The sequence below is a fragment of the Gadus macrocephalus genome, chromosome 8 (genome assembly GCF_031168955.1).
Source record: "Gadus macrocephalus chromosome 8, ASM3116895v1".
Lineage (NCBI taxonomy): Eukaryota > Metazoa > Chordata > Actinopteri > Gadiformes > Gadidae > Gadus > Gadus macrocephalus.
Window position 1 is genome coordinate 1,536,745 of NC_082389.1, and position 18,746 is coordinate 1,555,490.

General features: G+C 51.3%; 1 protein-coding gene across 1 annotated transcript; it reads left to right on the plus strand.

The window, feature by feature from the left end:
• The first annotated feature begins 915 nt into the window (after positions 1–915).
• Positions 916–17,328, plus strand: LOC132462585 (zinc finger protein GLIS1). The gene is made up of 7 exons (XM_060058172.1): positions 916–1,267; positions 1,379–2,377; positions 2,423–2,647; positions 7,899–8,060; positions 10,475–10,582; positions 14,256–14,424; positions 16,857–17,328. The coding sequence occupies exons 2-7, from the start codon at positions 1,643–1,645 to the stop codon at positions 17,018–17,020; spliced, it is 1,563 nt and encodes a 520-aa protein (XP_059914155.1). The 5' UTR covers positions 916–1,267; positions 1,379–1,642; the 3' UTR covers positions 17,021–17,328.
• The last annotated feature ends 1,418 nt before the right edge of the window (positions 17,329–18,746 follow it).

Sequence of the window (18,746 nt, forward strand, 5' to 3'; positions counted from 1 at the left end):
TCTCTCTCTCTCTCCCCCCCTCCCTTGTGTGTGTGTGTACTAAACCCAGTTTAACTAAAGTAATTACTGTTATCATTTACAAAACCGATGTGCGTCCTATAGACAGGTCCCTGTGAGTTACCATCAAACGCTTTTTCAAGCCCGGCTTGCAAAACCGACCTCACCAGAACATGAATCTCCTCGACGCATTAGGGACGCAGGGCAGCAGCCTCTCTAATTAGGATCCGAACCCCCTCCCTCCCATGACGGGCCCCCAGTGCTATCCGGTGCTGGTGATGGTGGTGGTGGTGGTGGTGGTGGTGGTGGTGGGGGTGGTGGTGATGGTGGTGGTGATGGTGGTGGTGATGGTGGTGGTGGCGGGGGAAGGAGAACCCCGACTGCGATTTACGGAAAAATCGTAAAGCCGTAAACCAGGTTATACCAGGAAACATAAACGTACAGTTTGAGTCTCCTTTTTTTAGGCCTGTATAAACCCGGGGCTCTACGTAATCTACGCCCTGGGTCGCAGCAGCGTTGGTGTTTGTTGTTGTCGAAAAGGCTGACGGAGGGAAAAACACGAGTCCTAAAAGGAGAAGGAAGCCAGGAGATGCCTTTAGCCTTGAGCCTTGAAAATCCCTTCTTTCCCCCAGTGGACGTACAATGACCTTGGCCCAGAGGGGCTACTGTGTAAGTGATGGTGTGTGGTGTTTGGTGGTGGCGAGGGGGGGGGGGGGGGGGGGGGGTGAAGGCCGCACATGTTTAAAGCACAATATTTTCCAGACGCTCCTCTGCAGGTTGCAGTCGGCACAGAGAGTCCTGTTCTGTGGGTCTCTAAACGGACACGTTTTGTGAAACGTTTTGGGGGGATGAATTTTGTTTTGATATTTTCAATTTGGCCCTCTGCCGCACAAGCGGATGGCTGTGTGGAGCCCCCCCCGTTGAATCCCGCCAGAGCGGAGGAAGCCACTGGCCGTAACGGCGCAGAGGAAGCTAAATATACAGCGGCCGGGGGCGTCGGTCGCAGAACCTGTTTGATTGAGGCTCCGTTGACAGGGCAGCCGTCCCGTTTGTTTGGGTTAAGGTTTCGTTCTTCGGCGACTCCCGCACCGGGGCTGCGCGCTCCACAAGGTCCGCTCCGCTTTGAGCCGTTCAGACGGAGCGCTTCCACGGGGCTCTGGAAAAAGGGGGGAGAGTTTGAACAAGTGTGTGACACGGGTCCGTCGTCGACCGGGTGCTTTTCATCAGCTCACTGCCGTCTTTCCAGTGGATGTCCGTATGATTTTATTGCGTGAGTTCTTTGAAGCCGGAAAGAGATAATGGGTTTGTTGGAAAGTGTTGCAATGTGTCCAAGAGTATTATATCTGGGCCTCAACAACATGTTTTTTTTGTCCCCCCACAGCCGCTGACCACACAGCAGTTTGGAACATGACGTGACAAAAGATTACAAAGAGCCGATGGGGATTTACAGCGGCCGCCAATTGGGACGCTCGCATTCACCGTCGTGTGTCAGCGGACGCCGCGGGACGCCTGATCGATCGCCGATGTCTCAGCCCCGCGCGCTCTCTTCCGTCTAACTCAATATCTACCCAATCTCCGGAGAAGGAGAAGAAGAAGGAGGAGGAGGCACTGTTTCTGGCAGGAGTACAAAGCCGGGGCCCCCAGCATGTGGCCCCCAGACCTCGGCCCCTCCAACGCCCAGCTCACCCTGCCCGGCTTCGGCGGCGGCGTGTTCGAGGAGCCCGAGGACTTCTTCCTGCCTCCGCTGTCCCCGGGGGGCCCGTGCCACCCCACGCCGCCCCCCCACCTGGGGGCCCTGGGGGCCCTCTGCCTCCCCAGGCCCTCCCGGTCCCTCGACCCCCTGGGGCCGGACTTCACCTCCTTCTTCTGCTCCTCCTACAAGGCCAACCCCTCCCCCGCCCGGGCCGACCCGGACGCCGGCCCCGGGGCGCCGGCGGAGCCCAAACACGGCCCCCGGAGGCACGAGAGCTACACCTGGCCCCCCGCGGCCACTTCCTGTCTGCTGGGCTCCTCCCCCTCCCCCGGCGGCCCCGCCCACTGTTTCTCCTCGCCCCCCTCCCACCCGGCCCTGACGTCGCCGCTCCGCGGGTTCCCGGCGGCGGGCCGCGGGATGGCCCTCGCCGAGGACCCCCGCCAGCGCCAGGGCCCCCGGGACGACTTCCCCCCGCCCCCCATCAAGCAGGAGCCGGCGGAACACCCCGCGCCCTGCAAGGCGGAGTGCTTCCCCCCCGCCTGCCAGCAGAGGGGCGGGCCCTTCTACCAGAGCCAGCGGGCCCCGCCCGAGCCGGGCCTCGACCCGGGGGACCCCCCCGACGGCGGCCGCTCCCCGCGGCGCTCCGGCGACGCCCCCGGGAACCACGGGGCGGCGGCGGCGGCGGCGGCGGCGGCGGCGGCGGCGGCGGCGGCGGCGGCGGCGGCGGCGGAGGAGCCGGAGGGCCAGCTCTGCGGCTGGGCGGAGTGCAGCGCCGCCTACGACCACCAGGAGGAGCTGGTCCGGCACATCGAGAAGGCGCACATCGACCAGCGCAAGGGGGAGGAGTTCACGTGCTTCTGGGCGGGCTGCGTGCGGCGCCACAAGCCGTTCAACGCCCGCTACAAGCTGCTCATCCACATGAGGGTGCATTCGGGGGAGAAGCCTAATAAATGTATGGTAAGTCTGTTCCCTTTGTCGACGGGCTTCTGCGGTTTTTGTAACGTCGCTTTTTGCCGATTTCTTTCTTTTCATCTTTCAACTCATTTAGGACAACGGTTTAGCTCCCTCTAAAGGGCTGATCGTGGTCCCACGTCCACGCAACGCAAAGGGGGTTACGGACCCCTTACGTCCTTGCGGACCCTCCTTGCGTCCACCGCCAGGGGCCGGACGCGCGCCTCCCAAAAATGTTTAACTTCCGTCGAGGCGACGCAGCAGCGAGGGCTGCGATTGGTCCGCTCACTAAAACCCGACGCAGAACCATAAAGTCGTCATTGCGTTGCGAGAACGTGGGACCATAATCAGCCCTTTACCGTGACACCAGTGGCTTCCGACGTGGGAGATAAACCTTCAGGGGTTCGCGAGATGATGGCCAATACCTGCAATTACTGCGGATAAGTCGATGGCGTAGCAAATATAACGTTGTCACAGTGGCTGGCAATGTGGCCTCCTGCTTGAAAGAGCCATTAGTTGGGCCCAGCCACCCATCGCTCACAACCATGTCGTCCAGAACGAGGGAACCTCAGACTCAGAGGACACCTTCTAAACCTCAGGGGGGGGAAAGTGACTAACAACCTACATTTGTGCAACGTTCAACTATTACTTTTATCATTTGTTTTACACGATATATACCAGGCGCGGTACCCAAGCATGGCAACGTGCTCGATGTTCCAGCGCAAGCACAGCCGTACTTCCTCAACAACCGCTCTACACCGGCACCTAAAGACCTTAAAGCTGCTTTCACACCGCCGCGCGGCAACTCGCCGCCTCCGTTCATTTCAGTGAGGGAAGGGCGGCAGAGGGGAGGCGGTTACAAAAGAGGCTGAAAACCAGGAAGCGGTTGCCGCCCACGTGAACGCGCTCAGATTTTGCCCTACCGCTCAGCTATCCCCGCGTTGAAACTTTCTGCGGCGGCAGCAGCAGCCGCTTTTGAAAGCGCCGGGCCCTTCACACCGCCGCGCTGACCCCTCCGGCAGCGAGGCAGTGATGAGGGCGGTCGCCGCGCGGCGGCGTGCAAGCACCTTAAGGTGTTCTCCTGTCCTAGTGCCCACAGAGCGGACTGACAACCTTGTCCTATGAGGTTCAACAATGACCCCAAGCCTCCTTCACCCACAACTCTGGCAACAGTTAAATACTCTCTGACACGCAAACCGGGCCAATCGGTATGGGCAGAATCCCACCGTCACATAAGGAACCTGTGTATTTCTTGTAAAGTCCATCTCCATGTGGCTGTCAATGAGATGTGACCAACACACCCATTCGTTTCCCCGTCACACCCCTCGCATGCTAGCTGTCTGTCCCTAATCCACAAGCTGAAATGGCAGGGGCCTGTTTCGTGTTAAAATAACATTTGTGCATCAAAATGACCTCATACGCCGCCAGCTTGTAAACATATTAATGTGTTTGTGTGGCCTGTGCATGATTAATAAGACGAAATGCAATGCTGAAAGGCATTGATGACAGAAAGGAGATATTAATCACAGTGGAATGACGTCCCAAAGCGGAAGCTGTCGTTTCAATTCTCTACGCTGCTGGGTCCCAAATGCAAGAACCAAGTTATTGCCGGGGCGGTCGTATGGAAACATTATTAATTCTTATGAATGAACTCAGTGTTTGCTAATTAATTCCTGCTCATTTACCGGCTCATAACGTCAGGGCTCGAGCTGAGCTGTCATTTCTCCGACCGTACACTCAAACTCTCCAGACATTTTCCCTGCATTCATCACCAGAGAATCCCTCGCAGCCAGCCTGCCTATGTTATTATCGTGGCGCTCACAGATGCTTGAATGTGTTAAAACATTAATATCCAGACGCATGCAGTCTTTCAGAGGGAGACTCAACACCTATTAACTCTGATGATAAGACACGCCTGGGAAACCAAGTACAAAAAAAATCACCTGACAATATCACACATTATCCGTGTCTCTGTTGAATCCCAGCCTGAAGATCAGTGCATCTGTGGGTATTTTCGGTTCTTGAGGTCAGAGGAATGCAGTCAAGGGAAAAGAATAGGAATGTCATTAAAATTGATGTCTTTGCAGAACACTGACGTCAACAATGTGGTATGTTTGGGGAAGAGAAATAGACAGAGCATTCTCAGTGATGTCCTATTCCCATCCTTAACATACAGAGAGGCTGTGTGGGGATTCAAACCCATGCTGACGTACCCCGGCAAAAAAGCCCATCAATCGATTAAATCTGAAGAGCTGAGATAAAGCTGTGCTTAATTTGGTAACCAGCGAAAGACACAGGAAATGTGTTTCTTCTTAGAAGACACGTATAATCTCATGGATAATGTTTCATTGTGTGATTTCTTTTTTTTCTCTGTTTCTTTTAAACTGTCGTTAACATTGAGGGGAAAGGGATTGGAATGGGCGAGATTGAATGCATATGCAGTAGTGTCCTTTGGTTCAACCACTTCCATTCCAATAACCCTCTGCCCAATAAAGGTGATTGATGAACCTAAAGTGTGACGGCCTGGAAGTTGTTGAAAAGTGACATGAAGTCCTCGTTGAAATGTTTATGGTTATCCGATTACACCAGTATATAGAATATTACACCATCAGTAGGCCTTACCACACACATGAAACCTCATCAGGCATTAGGCTTTTATCTGTGTGTGTGTGTGTGTGTGTGTGTGTGTGTGTGTGTGTGTGTGTGTGTGTGTGTGTGTGTGTGCGTGCCTGCTAGTGTGTGTGTGTGTGTGTGTGTGTACGTGTGTTTCGTTGCCTGCTAGTGTATGGGTGTGTTTGTGTGTTCGGCATTCATGCATGTGTGTGTGTATGCCTGCGACTGTGTGTGTGTGTGAGTGTATGTGTGTGTGCGTGCCTGCTAGTGTGTGAAGGTGTGTATAAGCTCATATAGGTGTGTGTGTTAGTACTGCTCTGATTACCGTTCACCATCATCCATAAAACATCACAGCGGGTTGATCTGTTGTATTGTTATTGTTTAATTTTCCTCTCGCAGGCATTCTGTTTGCTCTCTCCAGCGCTGGATCAATCCAGTGCTGTCTTTGTCTTTTGTATCAGAGCTTGTTAAAGTAAATGAACTGAAAGACATTTATTGGCTCATTAGCAGGTCCAAATAAAACCCATGGAATGAGCGTTAGGTAAGTGCCGTTGCACGCGCCCTGAGGACCGGCAGGGAAGAGGCAGAGATTTTTCATTACAAGACACAGGGTCTTATTATACTGTACCAGTACCTGGGTTGAATTCTGAACACCCCGGAGCTGTTTTAACAGTGGTTTGCCATAACACAATATGTCCCCTTCCAAGACCACATCCTAATCTCATAAGCTTCCAATGTCTGTGGAGCTACTCTTTAAAAGTATTTCTATCCACAAGCTTAAATTGTTTTGATTCTTTTTCTTCTCCAAACAATGCTTGGCCGTTATTCCGCGGGCTATTATTAAATCAAGTATTTTTTTTCCTTGAAACAAAACATCATATTTTGCAATTCCTATAATAACAGTGACATTGTCAAGACCTATAAAAACAAAGAACCTCAGCATGTCTTCATATATTGTTAATGGAAGAGAATCACATGTATGCGGATATTTTGAAACAGTGACTCCGCATTTTGTCTGACTTTTGGCCGTAGCGTTTCCTGCTGTGTTGCAAAGAAGTAGCATTTTTGTGTGAAAGCCGTGTGGCAGGACCTGCTGTTGGAGCTGGAGCTACCTGAGAGCCGCTGGATGCTAGCAGAGTGTAGCGGTTACTTTGAGCTTGGGACATGGCCAAGGAAAACGCTTTCACCAGAGTCCACCACGGAACCTCTTCTCACTCTTTTAGTGCCCTCTGAGTGTGTGTGTGTGTGTGTGTGTGTGTGTGTGTGTGTGTGTGTGTGTGTGTGTGTGGTTGTTTGTGTAGGCATGTGTTTGTGTGTAGGTGTGTTTGTGTAGGCGTGTGTGTGTAGGTTTGTTGTTGCGTGTTCGTGCACGTGTGTGTCAGCGTGTGCATGCGTTTGAGTATAAGTGTGTGTATAAGTGTGCATATACAAGTGTGTTTGTGCATGCACGTGCATGCCTTTGTGTAGGCGTGTGTGCGTTGGTGTGTGCAGTGAGAGTGTTTATTGGTATCAGTTTCCATGGTGTCACGGTGCTTGTGTATATGTTGGTACCCAGAAGGTAGGCCTCCAAGGTAATTAAATGTTCTCCTTGTGAAATGCATCCCTCACATACCGAGATCTGTTCTTTGTACTAGAGAAAGAAAGAAAAGATTTCCTTGGCTCTAAATGAGATTTAAATCTAAAATGCATTTGATTGTCCACGGGGTTTGTACACAATGAACCATCACCCTGATGACAGAGCTGGCACACAGGTGTCTCTCATAGCACTAATGAGGGGTCTGCTCCTTTTATGTACCCGGGCAGCGTCAGGGGAGGAGTCATACCTCTGGATAGTACACATTGGAGAGGCAAAAAGACTGGCCTCTCTTAGAATGTGAACATCTACAAGTGATCGGAGGAGGAGCTGCCGTTTCTCTCTTAAAAGCACGATAGTGTGAACATTTCCCAACCGATTTCAATGAGTAGATGAGTGAGAAATGTAAACATTATAGTATATTCACAGGCCAGAGCTCAAAGCACTTAATGTGGCGTCTCTCTCTCTCTCTCTCTCTCTCTCTCTCTCTCTCTCTCTCTCTCTCTCTCTCTCTCTCACCCTAAGCACCAAAATACATCCTATGCCTACATATCACGTTCACGATGAATATTGGAGATTAAAGTGACAAAAGAGAGAGAGAGAGAGAGAGCGCGGGCGAGGTATAAAACCCTTTATAGGCCTATTCGGCATATTGAACCGTCGGCCTAATGCGCCCCCTTTTTGAAAAGTCGGACAAACGGCCCTTCGGACCAATGGGTTCCGTTTTCGTAACATTGAACCGTCGGCATAGTGGCATGTCGATCCAATGGGAAATATTTCGGACCATTGAGACGTCGGAATTACGGGCAGGCCCCGCTTAGTCTGGCCGTAGAGAGAGAGAGAGAGAGAGAGAGAGAGAGAGAGAGAGGAGAGAGAGAGAGATGCCTCAAAGGAGCAGACTGATAATGAGTGTTAGGACCAAGCCCTGTGTTACCCAACGCCACCCCAGTGAAGCGGTGTGTTGCGTCCGACGCCGTCCCCCTGGTTCCCCCTTGGCCTGACCCCGTGGCCTGACCCCGTGGCCTGACCCCGTGGTGTGACCCCGTGTCGGTCTGTGTGTGTCCCCTGCAGTTCGAGGGCTGCTCCAAGGCCTTCTCGCGGCTGGAGAACCTGAAGATCCACCTGCGCAGCCACACGGGGGAGAAGCCGTACGTGTGCCAGCACCCCGGCTGCCTGAAGGCCTTCAGCAACTCCAGCGACCGCGCCAAGCACCAGCGCACACACCTGGACACGGTGGGCACGCACACACACACACACACGCACGCAGTTCGAAGCGCACGCACACACGCACGCACACACACACACGCACGCAGTTCAAAGCGCACGCACACACGCACGCACACACACACACGCACACAGTTAGAATCACACAGACGCACGCACAGATAGAAACACACACGAGCGTGCATGCACGCACGCACGCACACACACACACACAGTTAGAAACACACACACACGCACACACACACACACACAGTTAGAAACACACACACACGCACACACACACACACACACAGTTAGAAACACACACACACACACACGCACACAGTTAGAAACACACACGCACACACACAGTAAAAGACACACACCTGCACGCATGCACACAATTAGTAACACACACACGCACACACACAGTAAAAACACACACCTGCACGCATGCACACAATTAGGAACAAGCACACACACGCACACAAACGCACGCACAGTTAAAATCACACACATGCGCACGCACGCTCGTTCACAAATACACACACACACATACAAGCTTGCTCACATAAGGGAAAAACAAAGACACTTTAACACTGTCACAGACATGCACATACACACACAAACACACACACATGTGACCGACACACAAACACACACACATACACACACACAAATACAAACAGACACACACACATACGCACATACATGTGCGAAACATACACACACACACGCGCACACACACACACACAGACCGTATTCCATATATTCCAGGATAAATTAAGTTAACTGCATTTAGTCAACTCCGGAGTGATGACATAATCAGGCCTAGTATGACCAATTTCATCCAACCGGAAGTGATGTCATAAGCACAGCAGTAAAAAAATCATCGCAGCCCTCTGTGGTCGCAAGCTGCTCTCTGATTGGTGCAGAAGCTGGCCTCTAGCGGGCAAGCTGCTCTCTGATTGGTGCAGGGCTACTTCAGCTCCTCTTAAGTACAGTCCAGGTAAAATGCATGAAAGCTTGCAAGCACGCACACACACACACACACACACACACACACACACACACACACACACACACACACACACACACACACACACACTTAAAAAAACATTAATTAGTTGTGCCCGACTCCTATTGCGCTCTTCCTTCTTGTTTTATTGAGCACACAACAGCATGAGATACATTTAAAACATTCCACAACACGGTGCATCAACATGCTATTAGCAGAATCCTGCAATAAAGCCCCGTTTTACTATTCTTAATGACGCCGTGGCGGGTATATTCCAGTAATCCCAAAAAAAGAAAAAACACATCTCCGATTTCATTGCGGTGTCTTTGGGATAGCGGATAGAATGGTACATGAGATGATGTGGTGGGCACCACGACATGAGACATAAGCCATTTTCCTGAATTCTTTTATGGTTTTGAACCGGCTAATAAACGTGAGATTAACAGCTGGCCCCGAGCTTGGAGTCCTCAATCATGGGATGGAAACTGGTGTCAGAGCTCTGGCGGATTTATGACACGCTGGCTTTTTTAATTATTATTTTGGAACGCATAACTGCAGATTGACAAATCTATATTCCGTAGATACAATAAGACGTTCCATCTCGCTGGGATACGTAATGTGATAGATATTACTGCAAGAGCGAACAGACTTAAATTAGGTTGCTGTTGAACGTTGCGATGTAGCGGTTTGTGTTTGCGGGACGGCAGCTGGAAAGACTTCATTTGGCAGATATACATGAACCTGAAGTTGATTTATTATTTATTATTTTACATTTAAGCGTTCCGAGGGCAGCAACGTTGAGCAGGAGTTGCTCAACACCGACACATTTTGTTAGCCATAACTCAATGTTTTTTTCACATCTAAGTGTATGTTGGATGCGATATTTCATTTAATTGCAACGATGTCCCACTACAGAAAAAAGGCAGATCTTCGATTTGTATTTCTGCCTGTGTAGCAGCCAATAAAGGCTTTAGCTTTAACACATACATTTGGTATTCCTGTTATTTAATAAAAAAGAGTCAACAAATACAAATCTGTATTTCATTATTTTACTACCAGTTTTTTCCCTTTCCTCCTCACGCAAACAGATGAAAAGTGAAGTGAGTCAACATTTTATCTTTGTTCAACAAGCCTTTTGTCCTAGTTATAATCTTATTATGCTATAACTACACTTTATCGTTAGTTTGGTAACGGTTAGCACTGAGAGGTTCACTGCCTGCGATAACAAAGGACAGTATTCTGTTGACGTTGTTTAACTGAAATATTTCCAAATTCCTTACTCCATATTTATTTTTATTTTCCGTCACCCTGCACTCAATTTCGTTAGTTTTTATGGCGGCCGTTTGTGTCTAGTTCTCTGCCTGGTTCTCCTGCGTCTCCTCTGGTGTTGTTCTGACTGACCTGCCGGTTCTGACCTCGCCCTCAGAAGCCGTACGCCTGCCAGGTCCCCGGATGCACCAAGCGCTACACCGACCCAAGCTCCCTGCGCAAGCACGTCAAGTCCCACTCGGCCCGGGGCCACCCGGAGAGAGAGGTACACACACACACACACGCACACACACACACACGCACACACACACACACACACACACACACACACACACACACACACACACACACACACACACACACACACACACACACACACACACACCAGGTACACACACACCAGGTACATACACACAAGCACACCAGGTACACACACACACACACACACACACACACACACACACACACACACACACACACACACACACACACCAGGTACACACACACCAGGTACATAATACACACAAGCACACCAGGTACACACACACACACACACACACTGTGTAATTGTTCTTCATACCCTGAAGGGAAATGCTGCCAAGTTATATAAATACAAAATAGTTGTGTAAATAAAAAAAAGAGAAAGTAGAATATGCCTGCGTACATATGTGTGTGTGATGTTTGCTACAATAGAAGTATTTACTGGACAGGGAACAATATTAAACTCACTCACACACTCACACACCAACACGCACGCACAAACCCCCCCCTAACACACACACACACACACACTGATCCCTGGAAGTGAGAATAGTAAAGCTATTGTTCCGTGCCCCCCCCCCCCCCCCCCCCCCCCCATCCCATTGCTATCTGGGATGTGTTTGTTTTCTATGGAGCGTCGTCCACGCCGGAGCTCGTCTTTGTATTCCCGTGCACGTCAGGCGCACAACGGCCTTAAGCGGAACCTGCTGTGCTGTGTGAGTAGTGACACGGCGAACGCAGCCCGAACCAGAGAGCTTTGTGCCTGGACCCGGTCCACATGGGACTCCCGGATATCAAAGGGAGTGCTGGTAAACTATCGCAGCGTTCCGCTGGAAAACCCATGAGTCACTCCCATTACCGCCGCTTATCACCGTGCCGATGCCCAACGTCCCGAATCCGGCTGTGTTTGTTCTTTTGGTTCTTTGAATGTTCATGATTTTATTTTCTTTTTTTGTTGTGTTTGGGCCGTTGGTTGGGCGGGTGTGTGTGTGTGTGGTTGGTTCATTAATCAGTTGGTTAAGTGGATGAGTCTGTGGTGGGTTGGTTAGTTGGTTGCATCTGTGGTTGATACGCTGGGTTGTGTTGCTGGTTAGTTAGTTAGAGCGTGTGGTTGGTTATTTGGGAGGTTGAGTCTGTGTGGTTGGTTGGTTAGTTGGTGGCGAGTTGGTTGAGTTGGTTGGTTGGTTAAGGCCGGTTCATAGTCCAGTTGCACCATACACTGAAGCGGATCAGACTCTGCTGGGTCGGCACCAACGAAGACGACTCTAAACGCAGACTAACGACCCTAAACGCAGACTAACGACCCTAAACGCAGACTAACGACTCTAAACGCAGACTAACGACCCTAAACGCAGACTAACAACCCTAAACGCAGACTAACGACTCTAAACGCAGACTAACGACTCTAAACGCAGACTAACGACCCTAAACGCAGACTAACGACTCTAAACGCAGACTAACGACCCTAAACGCAGACTAACGACTCTAAACGCAGACTAACGACCCTAAACGCAGACTAGCGACCCTAAACGCAGACTAACGACTCTAAACGCAGACTAACGACTCTAAACGCAGACTAACGACCCTAAACGCAGACTAACGACTCTAAACGCAGACTAACGACCCTAAACGCAGACTAACGACCCTAAACGCAGACTAGCGACCCTAAACGCAGACTAGCGACTCTAAACGCAGACTAACGACCCTAAACGCAGACTAGCGACCCTAAACGCAGACTAACGACTCTAAACGCAGACTAACGACCCTAAACGCAGACTAACGACCCTAAACGCAGACTAACGACTCTAAACGCAGACTAACGACTCTAAACGCAGACTAACGACCCTAAACGCAGACTAACGACCCTAAACGCAGACTAACGACTCTAAACGCAGACTAACGACCCTAAACGCAGACTAACGACCCTAAACGCAGACTAACGACTCTAAACGCAGACTAACGACCCTAAACGCAGACTAGCGACCCTAAACGCAGACTAACGACCCTAAACGCAGACTAGCGACCCTAAACGCAGACTAACGACCCTAAACGCAGACTAGCGACCCTGTGGACGCTGCCATTGCAGTTTCTGCACCAAACTATCTTTGGTGCGACCGTGCGTCCTGTTTGAGTCCCGGTGTCTGAAAAGCTCGCCTTGAGACCCCCACATCAGACGGAATAAGTTCTGCTTCTTCCTGTGTGCTGCACCGTATAATGGAAGTCTCCTGGGCGTGTTTTCCATTTAGCATTAAGAAGAAAATAAAAAAGATGACTTTCATCTGAAACCGGAAGCACAGGAAATGGAAATGTCTGGGAGGATGGGGGAGTGGATGAGTGGTTGGTGGTGTGTGTGTGTGGTGGAATGGATGAGTGGTTGGCCTGGGGTTGGTGTGGTGATTGGTTGGTGTGGTGATATGGGTGTGTGGTTAGGTCTATGTAATGGGTGTGTTGTGATGGTTGTGTGTTTAGTTTGGGTGTAATGGATGTGTGGTTGGGTGTGTGGTTGGTTGGGTGTGTGGTTGGTTGGGTGTGTGGTTGGTTGGGTGTGTGGTTGGTTGGGTGTGTGGTTGGTTGGGTGTGGTTTGTTGGGTGTGTGGTTGGTTGGGTGAGTGGTTGGTTGGGTGTGTGGTTGGTTGGGTGTGTGGTTGGTTGGGTGTGTGGTTGGTTGGGTGAGTGGTTGGTTGGGTGTGTGGTTGGTTGGGTGAGTGGTTGGTTGGGTGTGTGGTTGGTTGGGTGTGGTTTGTTGGGTGTGTGGTTGGTTGGGTGTGTGGTTGGTTGGGTGAGTGGTTGGTTGGGTGAGTGGTTGGTTGGGTGTGTGGTTGGTTGGTTGGGTGAGTGGTTGGTTGGGTGTGTGGTTGGTTGGGTGTGTGCATGGCAGGGTGTGTTGTTCTGGAGATGGCCCGTTTTGGGCGCTGCCTCGGCCCGTGGGGTACGCTGCCTTAAAGCTGCATGGTACACAGGGCCATTGTTCTAGACCGCTCTGGGATGGTGTCACCCAGAGAAAGTTGGGGATTTTGGTCACCGGGCTAAAGCTGTACCAAAGCGAAAAGAAACAACAACAAAAGAATGAGAACCAGGCATCTTCTACAAAGTTTCCGTTCTGCCAGAATGGAACAGTAAGAACGGCTGCTGTGATGAGAACACACTGTATCTCTGACAGATCGGAGTAATAGACAATGAGCAGCACAATGCGTTATTCATCTGCCGTTGGGTGAATACATGTTGTTGTTATAGGGAGCTCAGCAGCGGCTTTGATCAAATTGCACGTCTTCGCACTCACGCACGCAGATTCTGCGCTGTTTACGGCCGTACTGGCGAATCAAATTACTGTTAGAATGCCCTCTCTTGAGCCCTCCCTAACAATTGCAAATCAAATAAAGACGATCGATAATCCAAAGGAGGTTGTGTTCAGTCCTATCTGTCAGTTTCAAACTAAATGGACACTTCTGATCTCGTTGCGGGTCGGGAGATTCGCCCGCCAGGGCTAAACGCTGCATTCATCTTAAGCCCGAAATCTCTTCTGTGCAAAGTCTAACGTGAAGTGCCCAATGTCCCCGATTCATAAAACATAACGGAGTCAAACGGTAACCTCAAAGTCGTGCACCAATAAATGAAACTAAGTACGTTGAATCCCTCGGATTACCCCTCTGGGTGTCTCCCTCTCCTGTCCGCCACAGGCCCCGCTGCCCTCCATGTTGGAGTCGGACATGCTGAGCTACTGCCTCGCCCGGCAGCACCTCCACGTCTCCAGCGGCGGTGGCGTCGGCGCCGTCGGCAACCAGCAGAACCCTGCGGCCGGGATGAAGGGCGGCCCCTCCCCCGGGCCCGGAACAGACGGCTTCGCAGGTCAGGTCGGACGCCGGCGTCATCGAGCTGAAAATGATAATAAGGATGAGGATGATGAGGATGACGATGCAAAGCTTTGTTTATTTGGCACCTTGCACACGTGACGATGCCGCTGAAAGTGCTGCAGGATGCAGAGAAAATGCGCAAAGTAATGACAGAGCAAATGGACCGACAGACAGGAAAGAAAGAAGCAGATTGAAATCCTGAGATTGTGCCGGGCAGTGCAGGGCGTGGATACAGAACGCGGGACAGCTACAACATTTCAAGGCATACGTGTTCACGTAAGAAAGGGGAGATCAGATAGGTTACCATGGCAGCACGGCTCCAACATTGAAAGAGGGAGGATAGATGAAATATAGTGTAGACTATTATTCTTACTCGGTTGCTTGTTCACACTGATTTATCTTAACTTTTCAGCGTGGACCTCAGACGCTTATTTCCTTCTCCTTTCCTCTCCTCTCCTCTCCTCTGCTGTCCTAATCTCCTCTCATCGTACCGTCTCTTCGTCTCTCCTCTCCTCTCCTCCCCTCCTCTCTTCTCCTCCTCTCCTCGCTCCTCCTCAACTCCTTGTCTTCTCCTTTGCTCCTCCATTCTTGTGTTCTCCTGTCCCCCTCATCTCCTTCCCTCCACTACTCTCCTCCCCTCCTCATCTCCTTCCCTCCTCTACTCTCCTCTCCTCTCCTCTCCTGTCCCTGTGTCCTTTCCTCCTCTCCTCCCCTCCCCTCCTCTCCTCTACTCTCCTCTCCTCTCCTCTCCTCCTCTACTCTCCTCTCCTGTCCCTGTCTCCTTTCCTCCTCTCCTCTCCTCTCCTCCTCTCCTCCTCTTCTCTCCTCTCCTCTCCTGTCCCTGTCTCCTTTCCTCCTCTCCTCTCCTCTCCTCTCCTCCTCTCCTCTCCTCCTCTCCTTTCCTCCTCTCCTCTCCTCTCCTCTCCTTTCCTCTCCTCTCCTCCTCTCCTTCCCTCCTCTCCTCCTCCCCTCTCCTCCTCTCCTCTACTCTCCTCTCCTCCTCTCCTTCCCTCCTCTCCTCTCCTCTCCTCTCCTCTCCTCTCCTCCTCTCCTCCTCTCCTCTCCTCTCCTCTCCTCTCCTGTCCCTGTGTCCTTTCCTCCTCTCCTCCCCTCCTCTCCTCTACTCTCCTCTCCTCTCCTCTCCTCCTCTACTCTCCTCTCCTGTCCCTGTCTCCTTTCCTCCTCTCCTCTCCTCTCCTCCTCTCCTCCTCTTCTCTCCTCTCCTCTCCTGTCCCTGTCTCCTTTCCTCCTCTCCTCCTCTCCTCTCCTCTCCTCCTCTCCTTTCCTCCTCTCCTCTCCTCTCCTCTCCTTTCCTCTCCTCTCCTCTCCTCTCCTCCTCTCCTTCCCTCCTCTCCTCCTCCCCTCTCCTCCTCTCCTCTACTCTCCTCTCCTCCTCTCCTCCCCTCCTCTCCTCTCCTCTCCTCCTCTCCTCCTCTCCTCTCCTCTCCTCTCCTGTCCCTGTCTCCTTTCCTCCTCTCCTTTCCTCTCCTCTCCTCCTCTCCTTCCCTCCTCTCCTCTCCTCCTCCCCTCTCCTCCTCTCCTCTACTCTCCTCTCCTCCTCTCCTACCCTCCTCTCCCCTCCTGTCCTTCGCTCTCTGACTGTAAACACTTTTTCCAGCCAGGCTCTCATTTTCTTCATCTTCTTTCTTCACCCTTTTTATTTTGTACATGCATTTCCTTTGAATGGCTGAACCGGGCTCAAGAAACTGTCAGCCTCGCCGAGCCTCAACTGGCACAGGAGGAGTAGGGGGGGGGGATCAGGGGTGGTGGTGGTGGTGGTGGTGGTGGTGGTGGTTAGGATCGTCCCAGAGAGAGCTGTCCGGGTCGATTACTTCAGACTACTTACAGTTTTTACCCAGAAGAATTTGAGGGCAAAGCCTCCGAAACGGCACGGTGTTTGCGGGAGCTATGTTTACCCGCGGTGAAACAAGTGTGTCAGTGTTTTGAGGGGTGAGAGAGGACCTGGAGGAGAGCACCTTCTGATCACAGCTACGGCACGGCGCTCGTACCGAAGAACCTGGAGCACTGCATATACTGTATAGATTATGACACCGTGCAGCAATCCCTGTTCCTGTGATCTGTGTGTGTGTGTGTGTGTGTGTGTGTGTGTGTGTGTGTGTGTGTGTGTGTGTGTGTGTGTGTGTGTGTGTGTGTGTGTGTGTGTGTGTGCCCGCGTGGGCACATGCATGCTTTTGTGTTTGCATGTCTCAACGAATGCGTGTGTGTGCGTGTGGTTGTGTGTGTGTGCTCCTGCTTGTGTTTGTGTGTCTGTCTGTGTGTGTGTGTGTGTGTGTGTGTGTGTGTGTGTGTGTGTGTGTGTGTGTTGTGTGTGTGTGTTGTGTGTGTGTGTACGTGTTAAAAATAATTTAATGACACACCATTATGTCTCCTACACATCGGGGCCGACGTCGTCCGTGTGTCTCGCAGACATGTACTCCGGCAGCGCGGTACTCCACAAGAGGCCTGGCCCCCAGTACCTCCCCCCACCCCAAGAGTCCCGGACGGGGTACCCCGGGATGAAGGCCTCCATGGTGGGCGCTGAGAGCCCCCTGCCCTCGCTGACCAGCCCCGGGCACGCGGGGGCAGGGTGAGTAGAACCGGACCCCCCCCCCCTCCCGGGGATTAATAAAGATGTGTATCTATATCTATCGATCTACTGATCCCCCCCCAGGGGATATTTTAAGTACACGTGTGATCGTACCGTGGATAAGTGGATTCATATGTTTGGGGGGGAAAGTGTTTTGCAGAGCGTTGGGTCTCGGTGCGAACACGCTCATCGATAATGTTGGGGTTGAAGCGTGTCTTGGAAACACGGCCGCTTCTTACTTCCAACTTGAGGTGAATCGAAGACAAATGTTTTTCCGCACGATCTCACCATTTAATCAACGTGTGATGTGAACCGTTCAAACGCTTTTGTTAAGCATTAACACGCGATGTACGGTTAAACCGTAAAAGAGACAAAGAGTGAAAGGGGAATGGAAACAACCCCTGCCGCTCAGCGTTCTTGTTTGCGATGCCTTCCTTTTCCGAACCCTTTGCCAGCCCGCTGTCTCGACCTCCGACAGCTTTGCTCTTGAGATATGATGAACAAAGGAAACTGAACACTTGTGCTGTTCGCATTCATGCTTGAAAATATAATAGTTGTACTTAAATTAGGATGTATTGTGTGTGCGTAGAGGGTGAGACTAGAAGATAGAAGATATAGATAGAGGACAGAGTTAGGGGATGAAGGGTAAAGGGTAAAGGATAGAGTATAGAGGTAGAGGATGGAAATAGAGGTACGAGGTTAGAGAGTAGAGGATAACGGATTGAGAGTAGATGATAGAGGTGGTGGATAGAGATATCCATCAATCCATCTACCCTTCCCACTATATTAGTCATGGCTTACATCACATATATGCAGAGCGTCGGTTATTTCCTGGTGGCCCTGCCTTACTTATTTCGAGGATTAACTGCCCACTCTGCTCACTCACTACTTCATCTACAAAGCATGTTTGTAGAAAGGGAGGCCGGTAATGAGTGTGTCACCATAACTAGAGCTAATGTGCTTGCGGTCGCTGTGATTGGCCAAGAGGAGGCCATGGCACGTGTGTGTGTGTGTGTGTGTGTGTGTGTGTGTGTGTGTTTGTGTACGGTTGTGTGTGTGTGCGTGTGTGAGTGTGTGCTGGCTGCTCCGCTGAGCTCATGTCACACAGCACGATAAAGTAGACCGGAGAGGGCCCGCAGTAGTCCCAGCTGGGTCTCCAGGGCCGCGGTTCTGTCCGTAATTAGGCAGCAAATCTTTTCTGATTTAAGCCCTGCTGGTTATTTTATTCAGGTTGGCAAAACACACACAATAACAGCAGTGTATCGTGGATTAATATCGAGTTGATTGTGCCAATTTGACATTTTGTGCGATAATACCGTCGTCTAGAGACCTTACTTTCCAGTGGTGCGTCCAGTACTCCGACGCATTTTCTTATTTTTTTCCCCCTCTTTTTATTTTTTTTCCTTCTCATGTCGAGGATATTTTGATCAAGAGCGACATTTTTCTCTAAACCTCACACCCGGTCGCACAGTGCATCGGTTCAGACGTTAAGAGGCCTTAATAACATGTTTTCCAAAAGCGGGGGATTACACAGTCCACAGTGCGGGCGCTGTCTGTACGGCGGCGCGGAGCCGCGCAGCGTCTATCAAACCCAGTGTCCACCTTGAGGACCTGTTAGAGGCCGCCCTCGCGAAACTTCCTCGTGCGGCACAATCTTCACATTGACCTGAGGACGGCGGCTGCGGCCACGGCGAAATAGCAAGGCAGCAACCCCCGTCCCCATCCCCGTC

Excerpts from the sequence above, each read along its gene's own strand:
- LOC132462585 (XM_060058172.1), top strand. The coding sequence starts at position 1,643 with ATGTGGCCCCCAGACCTCGGCCCCTCCAACGCCCAGCTCACCCTGCCC. Across the intron at positions 8,061-10,474 it reads AGCGCACACACCTGGACACG|AAGCCGTACGCCTGCCAGGT; the intron begins GTGGGCACGCAC and ends CCTCGCCCTCAG. Across the intron at positions 10,583-14,255 it reads GGGGCCACCCGGAGAGAGAG|GCCCCGCTGCCCTCCATGTT; the intron begins GTACACACACAC and ends TGTCCGCCACAG.